Source organism: Pseudorasbora parva, chromosome 18, assembly GCF_024679245.1.
Source record: "Pseudorasbora parva isolate DD20220531a chromosome 18, ASM2467924v1, whole genome shotgun sequence".
NCBI classification, from domain to species: domain Eukaryota; kingdom Metazoa; phylum Chordata; class Actinopteri; order Cypriniformes; family Gobionidae; genus Pseudorasbora; species Pseudorasbora parva.
In genome coordinates, this window is record NC_090189.1 from 30,327,997 (window position 1) to 30,345,769 (window position 17,773).

General features: G+C 38.5%; 1 protein-coding gene across 2 annotated transcripts in view; it reads right to left on the reverse strand.

The window, feature by feature from the left end:
• The window catches only part of clint1b (clathrin interactor 1b), a 48,048-nt gene that overhangs the window by 17,378 nt on the left and 12,897 nt on the right, over window positions 1-17,773 (reverse strand). For both annotated transcript variants that reach the window (XM_067422985.1, XM_067422983.1), the window contains exons 2-7: window positions 10,867-10,971; window positions 10,150-10,246; window positions 9,530-9,638; window positions 5,684-5,854; window positions 2,370-2,550; window positions 1,254-1,497 (exon numbers count right to left, since the gene is read on the reverse strand). In XM_067422985.1, coding sequence (XP_067279086.1) covers window positions 1,254-1,497; window positions 2,370-2,550; window positions 5,684-5,854; window positions 9,530-9,638; window positions 10,150-10,246; window positions 10,867-10,971 — 907 coding nt within the window. The remainder of the gene's footprint in view (window positions 1-1,253; window positions 1,498-2,369; window positions 2,551-5,683; window positions 5,855-9,529; window positions 9,639-10,149; window positions 10,247-10,866; window positions 10,972-17,773) is intronic.

Below are 17,773 nucleotides of genomic sequence, written 5' to 3' on the forward strand. Positions count from 1 at the left end.
TAATAATTATTGTTATTATTATTATTGCCCATACGAATAAATATTTATAAAATAAGATGCCCAATGGCCAATATAACACCAATATATTTCAAATAATTTTATACATTTTAAATAATTTCTCTCATTTGAACATTTTCAAGTTAATTACAGAAATTGTATTATTATTGTTATTATTACTATTATTAATTGCTAATGTAAATACATCAAATAAAAAATAATGTAAATAAGTCAATAACAGAAATATATTATAAATAATTCAACCTATAAGAAATCCTACTTGCTTAAAATTATGGATGATAAATTAATGTTTATTTCACAATATTTAAACATTATTACCATTATTATTAATGAAAAGAAGAAATGGTTAAAGTCCCCCTGCTGTCAATAATTTTATCTCTCAAAATCTTCTTTAAAAATCCATGGATCCATGAAAATGCTAATAAGTCGCCACCTTCACTCAATCACACGCGCTCAGAATACCTGATCTACTTGGTCAACTTCACTGTAGTAAACTCAACGCTACACAATGGCACGTGGAAATATTATTTTAATTCAGCCATATATGTTTGAACCAGAAACTTAATTCAGAAGAAGCGGACGAGTGAATTATACAGGGTTGTCTGTCTACAATTCGATGTATCAGAATGGTAATGCATTTTATAATTAATCAAATATTTCAACGTCAGACACATAATATGATTAGCCCTTTGGTTGATTACGTTTTCAAACAGCTAATAATGTGTTCCCTTTCAACATCTCAGAGTCAGACAGCTGCCTTCTGTATCAGTATCCTTAGAAACGCTTTGAACATCATAGAACGTCAATGGAGAAACACATAATTCATCAGCATCGTAATATACACCGAGTAAATAATTCCCCACTATCTGCTATATGTACCCGATTTTTCCTATGCCTCCTACGCTTCTGCCTCATAAAACGTAGGAATACGAACACATCATCAACGCCCCAGAAACCAATTCAGATATCTCGGAAGGAGGAGCCCAATCAAAACAGTTATTACAAAGAGTTTACAGTCAGTCTTTTAGATCAGATTCCAATCTCATACAAAACGATTGGATTTGTATCGACAGTGTGAATGTAGCCTTAGATTGTGGAACTGACAAGTGTTAACCTGGCCATTTTAAAACGGCTTTAAACAACTTAAAAGGTTTTAGCACCAGAGTCTTCCGTTTCATTATGAATTTATCCACTATGCATTTACAGCAGAATGAATTTGGAAGGCAGTATTTTACCTGGTTGTTGTCAGCATCGGGACTGCTTTTGCCGCCAGTGTAATGAGCAGCTGCGCCCAGGTCGACGGTTTTGGACGGGACTCCGCTGCGTTTGCGTGCGGAGGTGGTGGTGGTGTTGGTGGAGGTGATTGTATCGGTATTCTCTGTGATCTGGACGCTCTTGGTTGTTACAGAGTCTTCATCATCTTTAAACTCCGATTTTGCAGGACGACCGTTCCGTGAAACTCTGTCTTCCTCATTGTCACTGCAGCAAGATGCAACAGTAAGACAAAAACAAATTAAGTAGCTAGTCAAAATGTATACTATGGGGCAGTACTTTGTTCATTTATCTACAGGTGGTATACAATTTACATTTTAAAATCGGCATTAAAATCAGCTTGAAATGAAAGATCACTATTTTCTAAATGATCTTAATTGAATTTCTTGATCTTAATGTGAACAAAACAATTTGTAATTCTTAATCTAAAATTCCATCACTTGATCCAGACATCTTTCTGGTAATGTATGCAGAGTCCTCCTAACTCCACCCATTTCTTACAATTGTTTGCAAGCTCACATTCAGACAATCTGCCTTATCCAATCAACAAATGAAGGATAGGACTAAGTCTCCATCCTAAACTCCATCCTTTGTCTTTTTTAATTATAATTTTTGTTTTACATTCGGATGCATCAATGAGCCTTGGCCGCCCATGACCCTGTCGCCGGTTCACCACTGCTCCTTCCTTGGACCACTTTTGATAGATTTGACACATTTGACAGAGTCAGAAAACCCCACAAGAGCTGCAGTTTTGGAGATACTCTGACCCAGTCGTCTAGCCATCACAATTTGGCCCTTGTCAAACTCACTCAAATCCATACACTTGCCCTTTTTTCCTGCTTCTAAAATCAACTTTGAGGAAAAAATGTTCACATGCTGCCAAATATATCCCACCCACTAACAGGTGCCGTGATGAAGAGATAATCAGTGTTATTCACGTCGCATGACAGTGCTCATAATGCTATGCCTGATCGGTGTACGTCACAATACAGAAGAAAAGATCGGTTTCTACTTCTATTTCATAGCTTTTTTACTCTGTAGCTTTCAATAATATGGACTGAAAATTCAGTAAAATGTACCTGATACGATCTGGCGAGTCATCTCTCTCCTTCTTGCGGAATTTGTTGATGGTGTCATCAATGGTGCTTCCAATTTTGTCACTTATTTCCCCAAATTTTTCACTGAATGGGAAGCTGCTCTTGTTTTTGTCCCAGTCCTCTTCCCATTTACTTTTGGCTTCGGGGTCAAATCGCTCTCCCGCTGCGAATGTTGATACAGAATTAGTTAGGTGCTGAATTTATTTAAGATATTTAATGCTTCAGATAGGAATGAACTTTGGAAGAAAGCCATTTATTGCCTGTTTTCAAAGGACAATAAAGCACAGCATTAACTGCGGCATGTATAGTTCTGACTTTCATGAAAAAGGTGCAAAACTATAATATGACTAATTTAAATAGAAAGTGTATTTTGGGATGACAATGACTTACCCATAGCGGAACTAGAGATTTATACATGGGGTGGCCAAGGCTACTTCAGGGGGTTCATAGACCATGAAAGAAAATTAGTGTGTAAATCTAACCTGGCATCAAAAGCATGAATGAATTAAATGATTGATGATTAAACATAGGAGTGTGTGGTCCAAAAAGGTTTCTTCATATTACCCTGCATTAGCTAAGCCTGAGTATGACACTGTGACTAGCACAGAACAGATGTAAACAAAGCTAAATTTGGAAATTTCTTATTTCTCTGATTAACTGTCTGTTAATGGAGCAAAAGATGTAACGTTAAAGGGTTACTTCAGCGATTTAGCCTATGGCTTTGTATCAGTAGAAACCCGGGAGTATATTCGAATTATCATCAATAGGGGTGGGAATCACTCACGATACGATAAACAATACATGGAACACGATACCAATAATATCACCATACAGCAATTCTGCGATAATCAATATATTGCAAGACAATCATATTATACATCACAATATCTACACAAAATGTCTATGAAAAGGTTTAGTGTCAGTTTTCCAGACTTTGGACTTAAGCGTGGCTGGGGCATCTATTTTATTTACACTGGTGTCCTCTAATAAAACCTCTTTTTCTTAGGCTAGTTATGTTCATGTTTCCCACACTTATGTTGAGCGCCACCTTTAGGAGCCATGAAGTAGCAACACTGGGATCATATTGATTAAAAGATCAATTTTTGGCGCCGGTGTATCGATTCTCGTAATGCAAGGAGGACGACAACGATACATTGCCCTAAGGATATTTTGTCCCACCCCTAATATACATGCATTTCCAACTTCGAAAACTATGGAAAATACACCTGAATAAAAAAACTCAACCAACTTAAAATCAAGCTGTCTACCCCCTCTGACCCGGTGCTATTTTTTATCTTTCGTAACCAAAAACAAATCCACGATTAGAATACCATCAATAATTGGAAATTTGAACTTGCAGTACAGCTAATAAAGGGAGAGATCTGAGCAGCAAATCAAAGCGCAATCTTTTGCCATTGCACACAAGTAACATCACTAATGACATGACAAGGGACATGACACCTTGACTTGATGAGATGGTTCTAAGAGAAAACATGTAATACAAAAAAAACATAGGTCTGATTATTTCTTCTAACCTGATCATAAACATCACCAAATGACACAGTGAGCAACGTTGAAAAAGTGATAGCCCTGAAATCAAAACAGCTCTAATCAAAAGATCAGTTGTGGGAAGAAGGGAATCCAGGGGGAATTTTGCCACACTACGCGAGAAAACTTCAGATGGCTTAAAACAAATCCCTGTGGGATGCCTACAGTAGAGAGACAAAGCAACTCACTTTTGGGGTCAATCCCAAATTCAACAGATTAAATGCCTCAAAATGACCTGGGACCAAAAGGAATTTCATGCTTTATTTGTTTATTAGTCCTCCTAAAAGCACCAGCAACTTGTAAATGATGCATGTATTAGCTTTACTGTCTAGTAAGTATAATAAGTGTTTGCAGAACAGTCTTAGTATACTTATATTATGTCAGAGCAGATTATCTTGGCATGTGTTTTAGGGTTGGATATCGCTTGAATTTGAACAATTCTGATATTGATTCTGCTTATCGATTAAGATTCGATGCTGTCATGATGTGTTCTTCTACCTCGCTTAATACAACAGCACACGATTAACAGGCACTTCAAAAAGGGAGATCGCCGCATACAAGTAAGAGATGCATTAATGGATCAAAAAACTTGTTTTTTGGCTTTTTAAGTGTTTCTGTGTCGCACAACTTCTCTTCAGTAGATCCCGAACGCAATTTGTCCACACTATAAGAATAGCCGGTCTTTACGGCACTTTAACCAATCGAGCGGGTTCTAAAAGCGCAGCAAAATAAGTCTCAAAAGTTATTAAAGATGCAACAGCATGTGTTCATATTTTCAACGCAGAGAACAAAATGCGAATGGCTGTGCATTTATTTGTGCATTCAATTATAGCCGTCACAGGATATGTACTCCATGTATTTGTGTAATTTACGGTGATCTTACGAAACCATTTGTATATGTATATTGTGTAATAGTAATTTCCAGCGTGCATTTGTGGGAAGCTTTGATGCTTTTAATGACAGCGAAACAAAATGCTCTGAACAAGGTTGCCAGGTCTGTGCAACAAAACTAGCCAAAGCGATTTTTTCCATTGTGCGGCCGAATTCTCCACTGAATTTGTACATCTGGGGCATGTTTTTTGGGGTGCTGAAGCACACAAGGTTAAAAGTAGCCCAATTCCGTAGGAACACCACAGACGTGGCAACACTGGGTCTGAATCAGAAGCTGTTAGTGTGTTGTCAGTGTCTCCCCTTGTACACCTCATCTACTTTTATAGCATTTTTCAAAACTTCCGATTCATAACCCTTTAAAATCACATTAAAATTAGTTGTTGTGCGCGCACACTTTGGTTGTGTGAACAGCACAGAAAACACTACACGTCTTCTTGAGCTTGAATGGGTTTAAAAACAAAAATCACATTAAAATGGGCACATGAATACGATAAGCATGTTTCTCATCAAATCACTGGAAATTTGGAACCGGTTCTAAAATGGTTCTTGATACCCATCCCCAATGCGTTTGCACCATACTGGCACAAGTTGCTGTCATAATATTAATTCATAAATTATGCAAGCATCAGCTTTATGCCCATCTGCCCAGTGATGACTCAAATAACATTTATTACGTTTTTAGCACAAGGGACACATCAATCTGTTTGTTCAACCAGCGGCAGACAGTAAGAATGTCTCAAAAACCTTTTAATAAACAGTCTTCATTTTGGCAGTTCCATTTAGTGGCATTAGTGGTTGTAGGAATCATGCACTTTCAAATTTAGCAACACTCAAATTTGCTACATTTGATCACTTACAGTTACTTTGTTTGAAGCCTCCCATACTGTCAGAAGATACTCCAATGTATTTGTCTTTATTCTTCTTAGCTTTCTTCCTCTCCTCACGCAACCGGTCATCATCCTGAACAAACTCGACCATTTCTTTCACCTTCTGCCGTACATTAATGCCCTGGTCCTTTCCATTCTCATCTGGCAATACAGAAAGAACATGTCAAGTCACGTGGAGCTGTTTGTTTTTGCAAACCTTAATTAGATACAGTAAGAAAAATGAAATGAAAAAGAAAAAAAGAACCAAATGTAGTTTAATTATTAAATAAGTAGTAGACAAGTTTGATTTCAATGCCAGAACAGCTGGAACACTTGGAACTTTGATATTGAGATTTACAAAATTCTTAGTAGGTTGCAAAATGATTTCTTCTTGTTTGCCTCATTAAATATGCACTAAATACGAATTCAGAAACACAATGGTGTAAAAGCAAATCTTTTGGGTTAAATACTGAAATTTAACCAATGCTACTGATGTGCTAATGTTCATGAATAGTCTCAGTAGGTGACTGAAAATGTGTGCAAAATGATGAAAAATTAAGAAGAATAACTTCTGAAAAGCCACAGATTCTTTGAAACATATTTAGAACAAGGCAAAGCTTTAAATAGCTACAAAAAAAGAAAAAGAAACAGACACTAACAGCTCTGCAGGATCTGTCATTCATGTTACTTCTTTGTCATTCACTAATCAGACAAGTGTAGCTTAATAAAGATGTAACACCTTCAGGAAGAATTTAGCACTTTTTTCTCTTTTTAACATTTTTGTAGAAAAATGTAAAGGGGTGGTTCTGTGATGTTTTTCTAGGCTTGGTTGTGTTCATGGGGCGCAGCATAACATGTCTTAATACTTCTTCTTTTTTAAAATGGCATATTTTTCTTATATTTGACCTTTATTCCACCCCGCTGTCCTTTGAACGGCTCGTGTGCTTCCTGCTTCTATGAAGGCCATCCCTCTGAAAAACGCAATGGTCTTAGATTGGTTAGATGGCCAAATGTAGTTTCATGTATTTTTATTGGCTGAAGTGCCAAGCACAGGTTGTCCGGAAACACCACGCCCCTTACCATCACGGGCTGAAGTCACATAGAAAAGCGCTATATAAATGTAATGAATTATTATTATTATTATTATTAAATAATGGCATTAATATTGCCATACCAATTTGAACCCGAATCAGACCCAGATAGCCGAATGAAGATCAAGCAGAACCTCTGCACGCATGGCTTTTTAAGGACATTAGTGAATGATAAGCATTTTCGTAATTCAAATATTTTTGTAGTGTCACTGTTGTTAGTTATTATTTCATATTCTGTTTAAAGTTTTAAAGTATCCGAATACACTTCTAACAGAAACGTCAAAAATACATAAATAAATAAACGATGATCGTGGGTGAGATTACATACAAGTTCGTTGGTGTTTGTAGCCATTTGTTGGAGAAGTATGAAACAATTTAGTTAACTGCCTAGCGTAGCCAAACCGCGTTGGTCATGATGCAACCAAAACATACAGAGAAACTACACATTTAAAAGACATGTACTTATAGGTTTAGGCCCATAAAGACCAGCTTCTGCCTTTAAAGTGGGAACTGCTTCATCTTTCAGTATGAGCCCTTGAGCAAATCCAGTATTGAACTGGTGAAGATTCTTGAAGCTGTCTTCGATGAAATGTGCAGCACAGATGGCTAAATGTGCATTGTAATCAGCAGGAACTAAATTAAACACAAATTGTAACCATTGCTCCCTAAGTCCAGTGTCCAGAGGAAGGCCGAACACAGAAGTTGTGCAATTGGGGTGAAAATAACATTGTTTCGATGGCATGTCTGCAACACTCTAGCCTCCTGCAATAGCTCTCTCTTCCCTAATGACTGCGAGTGGTCTCGCCCACTTCGTTGCGTGTTCGCGGGGGCAGTGTTTATGTTAATAGCAAGGGTTTATGATGTCACTAACCCGGAAAAGAAGCTAGTTGTAGTCCAAATCGGCATTTATCGGCAAAAATTTCAGCGCTGTAACTTTGCAGATACTGTTTATGCTCAAGCAGCAACATTACACACTAACTAAAGTTAAAAAGGTTAAAATCGCATGCAACCACCCCTTTAATCTTTTTCACATTTAATTAATTTATGAATACATGTATTATTTCTCTACAATGAAATATTGACATATCTCTTGTACAAACAAGCTCTAAAGTTGTTCCTGTTGGAAAGCAAACCCCAGACCACGAGGCTACTTCCAGCATTGCTTGACGTCTGGGATAATGTTACCTGGGTGTTAAGCTATATTTAGGTTATGACAAACAAAGCACTGTTTTCGGGCCAAAGAGCTCAAATTTAATTTCAAATTACCCTCTGCAACAGCATCAAAAGACAAGTTAGCTCATATTTGCCCATTTGCACCATGCTTGAACAAAGATTGTCAGAAAGTAATTCCTTTTGTGCCTCTATATCTATTATGCTTTTTTGAATATTGCCTTTCATGTACTGTGCTATATAGCTGTTTGTGAATGTAAAAGGTCTGTAAAGTTCCAAAGATTTATATACTCTATATTGCCAAAAGTATTGGGTTACCCCACCAAATCATTGAATTCATGTGTTCCAATCACTTCCATGGCCACAGCTGTATAAAATCAAGCACCTAGGCATTTGTGAAAGAATGGGTTGCTTTCAGGAGCTACCGTGATAGGTTGCCTCCTGTGCAAAAAGTCCATTTGTGAAATTTCCTCACTATTAAATATACCACGTCAACTGTTAGTGGTATAACAACAAATTGGAAGGAATTGAGACCAACAGCAACTTAGGCCTATTAAAAATCAAAACGCACATGCTGAGGCGCACTGTGTATAGAAGTCGCAAACTTCCTGCAGAGTCAATAGCTACAGACCTCCAAACTGTGTGTGGCCTTTAGATTAGCTTAAGAAAAACAGTGCTTAGAGAGCTTCATGGATGTCCATGGCCGAGCAGCTGCATCCAAGCCTTACAATAAGTGCAATGCAAAGTGTCAGATGCAGTGGTGTAAAGCAGGCCGCCGCTGGACTCTAGAGCAGTGGAGACGTGTTCTCTGAAGTGACCAATCATGCTTCTCTGTCTGGCAATCCTGGGGACGAGTCTGGGTTTGGCGGTTGCCAGAAGAACTTACTTGCCTGACTGCATAGTTCCACGTGTGAAGTTTGTTGGAGGGGGGATTATTATTATTTTTGTTTTTTTGTTTTTCAGAGGTTAGGCTTAGCCCCTTAGTTTCAGTGAAAGGGACTCTTAATGCTTCAGTATACCAATACATCTTGGACAATTTCATGCTCCCAACTTTGTGGGAACAGTTTGGGGATGGGCCCTTCCCATTCCAACATGGCTGCGCACCAGTGCACAAAGCAAGGTAAAAGACATGTTTGGTGAGCAAGTTTGATGTGGAGGAACTTGATTGGCCTGCACAAAGTCCTGACCTCAACCGATAGAACACCTTTGGGATAAATTACAGCAGAGACTGTGAGCCAGGCCTTCTCATCCAACATCAATGCCTGACCTCACAAATGCGCTTCTAGAAGATTGGTCAAAAATTCCCATAAACACAACTCCATATTAATCCCTATTCCCTACGGATTAAGAAAGGGATGTCATTAAAGTTCATGGTCATGTAAAGGCAGGCGTCCCAAAACGTTTGGCAATATAGTGAATATTACAAGAAAATTTAGTTTATTTAATTTTTTTTTTTTTTTTTTAAATGGATGCATGTAAACCTATTGTTTACCAATATAACAAAATCAACAACATATAAAAAAAGCATAATAGGGGCACTTTAACCTTTTAAATCATCTCACCTATTTAAACCTACCTACAAAATGATAATTTTCCAAAGAACGCAGGTCGTAAATATGTTCTCTGGCGCTGGTGACCACCCGCTCTGAGCCGTTTCTGATGAGGTACGCTAATAGCAATAAGGCCTGCACATATGGAAGAGGGAGTTATTAGGAATATTCCCAAATCAAGCAATTCAATTAGTTAAATGCAGGATTTGGGTGTAAAATGAATCCAATAAATTAGTAAAAAAATAAAAAATAATCTAGTTTGTTTACACAATAAAAACAAATCAAAATGGTTGCACCGGATCTACAACATGCATGTACATGCTACAAATGAAGCGTGGACATTATGCTGATAACCTTAAAGATTCCTTAACACTTACTAAACTTGAAAAGGTTTAGCTGGACTATTTATAATGAATCATGGCTTTTTATGAAGTGCAACCATAAATTGAACAAACATTTCTTTGTGTGAAACGATGAACGAAGTTTAGCTATAGACTGATATAATGGTCCAATGATTATCCAGGTGGTATTTGGATTTGCCAAAATACTGTGTAAATGTAGTATTTTTTTGTAATTTTGCCTAATTTAAAGCTGAAACTAGGATTTAAGACAAAAGATTCTAAGAAAGGCGAGCAGTGCACTGTACCTTGTAAACTCTCCTCCAATTCTTCTTGTTGTCTTTCAGCATTCTAGTCCAAAGCATGTTCATAACTTCAGGGAACTGCTCGTACATAAATGTGGATCTGCAGCGTGAATAAGAAGGGTTACAATGCCATGATACTCAATTTAGAAGTTTTTAAACCTTTTATTAATGTTAATTGATTATCCAGCAGGAGATTCATCAGTGGAAATGATAATCATGCCAAAATGTCTTTAAGCTTTCAGTGAAATCTCTATATAAAATGCAGTGAATCTGAAAATGTCCCAGTTGCTTAGCTAATTAAAAGCTTTGTGTTTTTGTGTGTTTTTAACTTGTCAAAAGCAATATTCCTAGCAAATATGTTTGATAGTACTAAGCTTTCCATCACAAAGTTTGGTATATTAAAATACCACCAAATCATCCATCCTGTTTTTTATTTTATTGTAAATCACTCGTTCGCACTAATTTAATGCAAGACACTACATTAAAAAAACCTAGATGAGGAGGTAATAAATCACGTTTCAGCAGAAGTCTAGAACTTACAAGCATATGCCATGATGCAATGCAAATTAAATCATCAGCTATCAATGATGAGATCAATGTAATTCTGGAGTAATTGTCCTACACAAATGCCCTGCGGTAATTCAGAGTAGAGTCATTGAATGCCTGAAGATTGAGGTGAACATGTAGTCCCCCCTACCACCCAGCAGGCTGAGCACTTACTTGGCAATCTCACCCATGAGCTGACCCGATGGGCCCCAGGGGTCATCATTGGTGGCTTCTCGAACCTTGGACTCGATCTCGGAGTAGTTCATCACAACATTGGTGCTGGGAAACAGCGAAAAACAGAGAACCACAAATAAACACCAGACATCATATATTGTTGCACATGGAGGTGTTAAACTCTCAAGCCGGTCCATTTTGGTCGAATGATATGTATTTTGGACCGAAAGAAGAGAACATGCTGCCAAGGTTTAAACATGTTCAGATGAAGCCCGGTGTGAAAAACTGCACAGAGAGGTCTGTTTAGTGTTAAATCTACTGAGCAATCACGTGACTAAACCATTTCGTTAACATTGTCGTACATCAACCTGTCAGTACATGGGGGGAAAAACTAGGGAAAAGCCAGATTGAATGGTAAAGTTATAATGGCCAAAGATATATGAAGGCAACTAAGTCTAAAAAAGCTTCTCTACAAATAAAACATACGTTTCAAATATTTGATCAAATCTGCCAGGCAAAGTCACACAATTGTCTGGCCAAATGCAGTGAGTCCGACAAATAACGGTGTCCCCCGATCTACAGATTTAAGCAATGGGCCAACTTGTAGACCAATCTTTGTGGTTTATAATAACTAGATACGAGAAAGGTAGGTGACAAGAAAGAGGAAATTGGGAGTAGGGCACATCATTAACCGTTAATACTCATGTCAACTTGTTTTGTGCTGTCTTCCATAAAACTTTAGATGTGAGGAAGCGTAGGATGATGTGACAATGAAATGATGTACCTTCATTTGGTATTGGAAATAAAAGTGCAGTTGCTCCTGTGCACAATGTACAACATGAATCTAATAAACTTGGGTACGACCTATGTAGATTTTACGATTATGACACCTATTAAATCGTAGGCTACGATGCAAGTTAGTATAGGTGTATAGTATAGCCAATTGTGGTTTTTATGTGCGCTGAAAAAGAGGAATCATCGAAAGAGGTGAATATGAACGCAGAGTCATTGCTAGGGAATAGATACCAACTTGGCATGCCATTTTTGTAATTGAAGCAATGTCATGTTGATCAATCCATCATTTCATGTTGCATTTAAAATGGTTAGTCAGTAGACATAGCCTAGGTCATGGCAGAAAGCACACTTGTGTGATGATCATGCTAAATTTCTGACACTGTCAGAATATTAAAAGCAGGTTATCTTTGGTTGAAAGATCGTGCCAATGGCAGTGTTTCTGTTTGAACCTCTCTCAAAGTACGACAGGATCAGCGTTTAGGAGCCGCGACCACAGAGATCGCCATGATTGGTCATCTTTCGTCAGATAAGTCAAATAGAAAGAATGAATTATAATTTATCATGAGTTTTAAATGAAGATAATCATGGGGCAAAGACCAGACTGACAATTCACCTGACCAAAGATAATACGCAAACAAAAACTACTCTTTGACAGGGTTAGAAGAAGGTTTGTAGACTGTTTAAAATGAAAAAATCAACTTACAAAGTTTCCACAGGCTGTCATTTTTTAAAATATACTTAACAGGAAGAATTTACTCCCAAAAAAATTATTTCAAAAGTGATCATCCTTTTCTCACTATAATGTCATTCTTAACCATATGACTCACAGCCTGGAGATGTTTAACAAAATGGCCTAGCTGCAAAAGTTGTCCTCCAAAAAGGACAAAAAAAGGACTCACCCAAAGGACTCGCCCTTTCCCACTCGACAAAGCATTGTAAAAGTAACTGATGTCAAGTTTTCTGAATTATAAATCACCCTCTTTGCCATAGCTCTCAAAATGTCCATCAAACAAGATTTCTCATGCATCATCACTGACATCAAACATCATTAGGTCTTGCATTTGACTTTGAATAACTGAATAATGACTCTACCTATCAAATGACTTTAGAAGAATGCAGTCACACATTCTTTCTTTCTGTACTCTGTAGTTTGTAGGGGTGTAACCAAAAACGAAACAGTCATTCTTTGTAAACTTTGTTCGACGTGAGTCATTTACGCCGTCATCACCCAGGTGTTGATGGGACGCGAGCGGAGGCGAGACTGCAGCAGTCTGAATATGAACTGTAATGTACGCTGTGAGTGTTGTTAAACTCACTGCGGTGTTCAGTGCAGAAAACACTCTCCGGCTTGTTTTGTGTGTGCATGTGAAACACTTTTTACAGACTGAGACTTATGTGTTGGTAGTTAGCCAAATGCACCCGAGGGAACGCAAGCAACACACTCTTACTTCCACGTCTATGAAAGGCAACCAAATGACGACAAAAATGAATCAACAGAGGTGAAATAGACTTTTAACATTCAAATTAACAGGTGTAATGCAATCTCATGCAGAATACAGCGCAGTGACTGGAGTGAACGAATTTCATCTCATTAATAATGTGCTCTGAGATGCTTAATAATGAACCAAGATTGCACGGAGACCCTAAAAACAATTACAAGCCACATGTGTTCTTCAATTTGAAACGTATATATTTAAATAATTCAATCACAGCCTTTGGATTTCGAAAAATTGCACCAAGCAATATCGCAATTTCGATTGGTTTCATTTTACTGAAATATAATTTGCAGCCAAATCCCTGTGCGACTCACCCTTTCCCACTCGACAACAGTCTGAAAACCCAGTATATTGTGTCAGTATATTGCTTGAACACGTGCTAGTTGGCCATTTACTGTAGTCTTTGCACTGTTTTACACCTGCATGAAAGAAAATAACTCCCCACAACGGCAGGTGGCAGTAGTCTGTATTCGTCGTTCAAAACAGAAAACCGGAAGAGCTAGAACTTTGGATAAACAAACCATAAATAAAGCAGTGCTTCTAATATGTCTAATGAGTAGCAAATGGCACTGGAATTTTCTCTCCTTGTTTGCTTGCCTGACTTTTTTTTTCGTTTTGTTTTTTGTTTACTGAATTGCTAGCTGAACAGCCAATCAGAGTGATCTCTTTCACCGACTGGCTCCGCCACCGACTCAACAAGGTCAATCGGCAGATGGAGGCCAGACTACTTTCAACAGAGCCGAACTGCAAAAACTAGACCCACAGATGCTCAACAATGGCCCGATTATAGCTGACTGTAAGCTTAGTGTGGCACGACCTTTAGACCAGACTATCCAGTGCATCCTACTAATATAGACCATCAACATGGACATAAACTGTAAATCAAAGATCAATTCTATTTATTTATTTAATTTATGTAAAGATTATTTGATAACGACATACTTGAAATTAGAACCACACAACAACCACTGCAGAGGTGGCACTCTGCAAGGTTTAACGTGTAAACTCTTAAAACAGCTGCAAACACTTTCCATAATCATTGCTAATGTGAAAACGTGGCTTTTCCGCCTCGCTCTCACAATCCCAAAGGGTAAAGAGGGTGGGAGAGTGGAAGTGAACTTCTGGAAGATATTAAGGACAGTCAAGTGGTGCTGGATGATGAGCAGGTGGGCCACATGCATCTTGCTGGAACGTGGAAGCAGGTGGTCTGGAAAAAGACGACGTAGCTGATTCACAATCATTTGAAGAGTCAATAAAGCCAAAATCACATCTGATTCAAATCAATGACTTCAGCAAAAACTGGCTACAAGAAAATCAATCCGGCTCAGCTGCGTCACTTTCAGGATTTGTGGGTGGTGTGGTCTTTCCAATGGATCAGTTTGACTTAATGGCAGAGCAAATTCAATCTGTAAACACTTTCAAAAACAAAACCGCAAAATTCCTCAAGTAATTCAGACTCTTCAGATGGAGGCAAATGCTGCACATATGGTCTCGATGACTGAAAGATGGATCTAATTGTGTGGCAGCTGGCAAGTAAGAATGTTAAGTTGCTTAACCAGCACTATTCCATAAAAAGCCACACTGACATTCTACTTCCAGCTTCATTACATCATGTATTTGTACGTTAAGCGGGGCTGGATACAATCATTGGGTCTTATTAATGAAATGCAAGCAGAATAAATGAGTAAATCGCCATTGTATACATTTTATGCCTATTTATTCATACCATTTTCATAAGCATCATTAATGAACAAGCAGTGTTTTTATACTGCTAGTTTTGGCAACTGCAGATTATGCAACTTGTGTATGCAAAAGTACGCATGAGTCGCCAACTTTCTGCAGTCAATAGCTACAGACCTCCAACTTTGTGTGCCCTTCAGATTAGCTAAAGAACAGTGTGTAGAGAGCTTCACGGAATGACTTTTCCATAGCCGAGCAGCTGCATCCAAACCTTACAACCAGTGCAATTCAAAGCATCGGTGCAGTGGTGTAAAGCACGCCACCACTGGACTCTATAGCAGTGGAGACCTGTTCACTGGAGTGACCCGCCATGCTTCTCCGTTTGGCAATCCGATGGACAAGTCTGGGTTTGGCGGTTCCCAGAAGAACAGTACTTGCCTGACAGCATTGTGCAAAGTGTAAGGTTTGGTGGAGAGGGGATTATGGTGTGTGTTTTTTTCCCCATGGTTAGGGCTTGGCACCTTAGTTCCAGTAAAAGGAACTCTAAATGCTTCAGCATACCAATACATTTAGTTTGGGGATGGCCCCTTCCTGTTCCAATATGACTGAACACCAGTGCACAAAGCAAGGTCCATAAAGACATGAATAAACAAGTTTAGTGTGTAAGAACTCGACTAGAGTCCTGACCTCAACCCTATAGAACACCTTTGGGATGAATTAGAGCTGAGACTGGGAGCCAGGCCTTCTTGTCCAACATCTGAACTGCAACAGTCATGCTGTACAAGATAAAGGAATAATAAATATTATACTATTTACAATTATGGTAAAATCCCATTCTGCAATGGAATAACTTGATACTGTAGCATTTGGGGCAATAAAAGAGCCATGTAAAAGTATCCAAGATAAAGAGGATAAGCATCTAGGTTAAGATGCATACAATTGGCAAAGTAAGAAGAAAATAAAAGTTTAAATATATTGACTCTAAAATGCTGTGTTGTAACCATCAGAGTGAAAAATGCTCTGAATACATCAGAGTGATCAGTAATAATGATAATAACAATAATAAGTAAAAATAATAAAAATATATTTTTCAAAGAAATTTAAAGGAAAACAAAAGTTATTTTGGCTGTAGCACCATATGATTTTACAGCATGATGTGTCTGGTCATAAATGAGACTTATTACCTCAATAATATCACCAATCAGACACAAAAGCAGCACATTTACTAGCGTGACCGTGACCACAAATAGGTTGCTTCAATGACAAGCAAGAGTTCAGGACAGTGGGAATGGCAATCGATGCGACTCAAACACGCAGAGAGAATGCTGCAAAGTTGGCGTAAGATTACAAGGAAAATCTCAGGCAACTGAATAATGAATGATGTCGGTTTATGCAAGCAAGCGGCCTGTAGAGCAGTCACACACAAATACATTCCAGACACACGTACAGTGCTGTGTACTGTGCTGCACATATTTTACTGGAATATTCAATATGCAGGAAAGACAAAAGCAGAAGAGGCAGGCTTTCTTTCGCACAAAGAGAAGGGGGCACAGACAGGCGTAGGGGCGTCTTGCCATTCTTTGCATCCGCAGCCTCTTTGTTCTATGGGCCTGCCGAGATTTACTCTCCACTTCTTTTATTCAGTTCTTTGCTGTTCTTCGCTAGAAATGAATGGGTGTACTTACACATTCACTGTGGAGCTATGGCCTGCAAAAAAAAAAAAAAAATCCACAACAAACTCAAGACGCCTAACATGAAAGCTCTCTGAGTGGTTTCAGCATTCCTGCTCCGCCACCTCAGACTAAAAAGACTACCTGGAGCTTCAGAGGGAAGCAAAGGTCTGGATAAAGCTTTGCGATGGAGATGAGGATGCTGGCGGTTTATAATAAGTATGACGGAGAAGGAACGAAAGCAACCAGCTAAGAGATGAAAGGCATGATACCTGGACAAGGGAAAGTTTGCTAGGGAAAGAAGTCCCAAGAGATGTGAATTATGGAGATGGGTGATTCTAAGCGGAGGCTACCACTGGATTCTGAGCTCCACAGCAAACAAATAAATATATAAATAAAGCTCAGTGGCCTGTTACATGAAGACAGTTGAACAAACTTTAAGTTTCAGAGTAGGTTTAGAGTTGACAAAACTAAAACGAATCCATCCCAGTTTAGATCAGGTTCACAATGCTTGCTATAAACTTTCTCAGTCAACATAGGGTCAGTTTTTTTGTTTTTTTTTAAAGTTCATTTTTGGTTTCCGCCCAGAATGTTCCATTTGAACTTCATCACAATATGATTTTACACTGTTAATTTAGAAAAAAAGGCTATATGTGCAACTCGCGCAGATCAGCATAAATTGATGATACATTGCGATTGGTCTCAGAATTACTGCAATGTCTTATTTCAGGGGCGGAATGGCCATTTGGAGCACCGGGAGTGTTCATGGTGGGCTGCCCCAATGCTATGTAAATATATATGAAAAATGTATTCTAGTGAATTTACGTAGCATATCCTTCCATCAGCCCAGATTAATTGCACAGCACATGCAGCCCACTTGAGTCAAAAACACAAAATCCTCAAATTTGAATGCCATTTACATTATTCGTCACACAATGCCCAAAGAAACTAACCTAGAAATCTAGACACACCCTAGCGGCAGAAAATCTAATTTGCAGCCAGTGTCGTCTAGCAACTGTCTGTAGGCGCGCGAGCTGGAAAAAACGAACTCTGGTCAGGCCAATCATATCGTGTATAGAGTCGGTGGGCGGGCTTAACATTATGACGGCAGATTTGTGACGATTCCGCTGTGCTACTTGAAAAAAAAAAGAAGCTGGCAAACGGCGGCCTATCGAATCGGCTTTGGCCGCGACTCCGAAAAACTTGGAGTTAAGCTTTTCATTGAGAAGAGAACAAAGAATGGCACTGAAGTCATTCTTAAAAAAG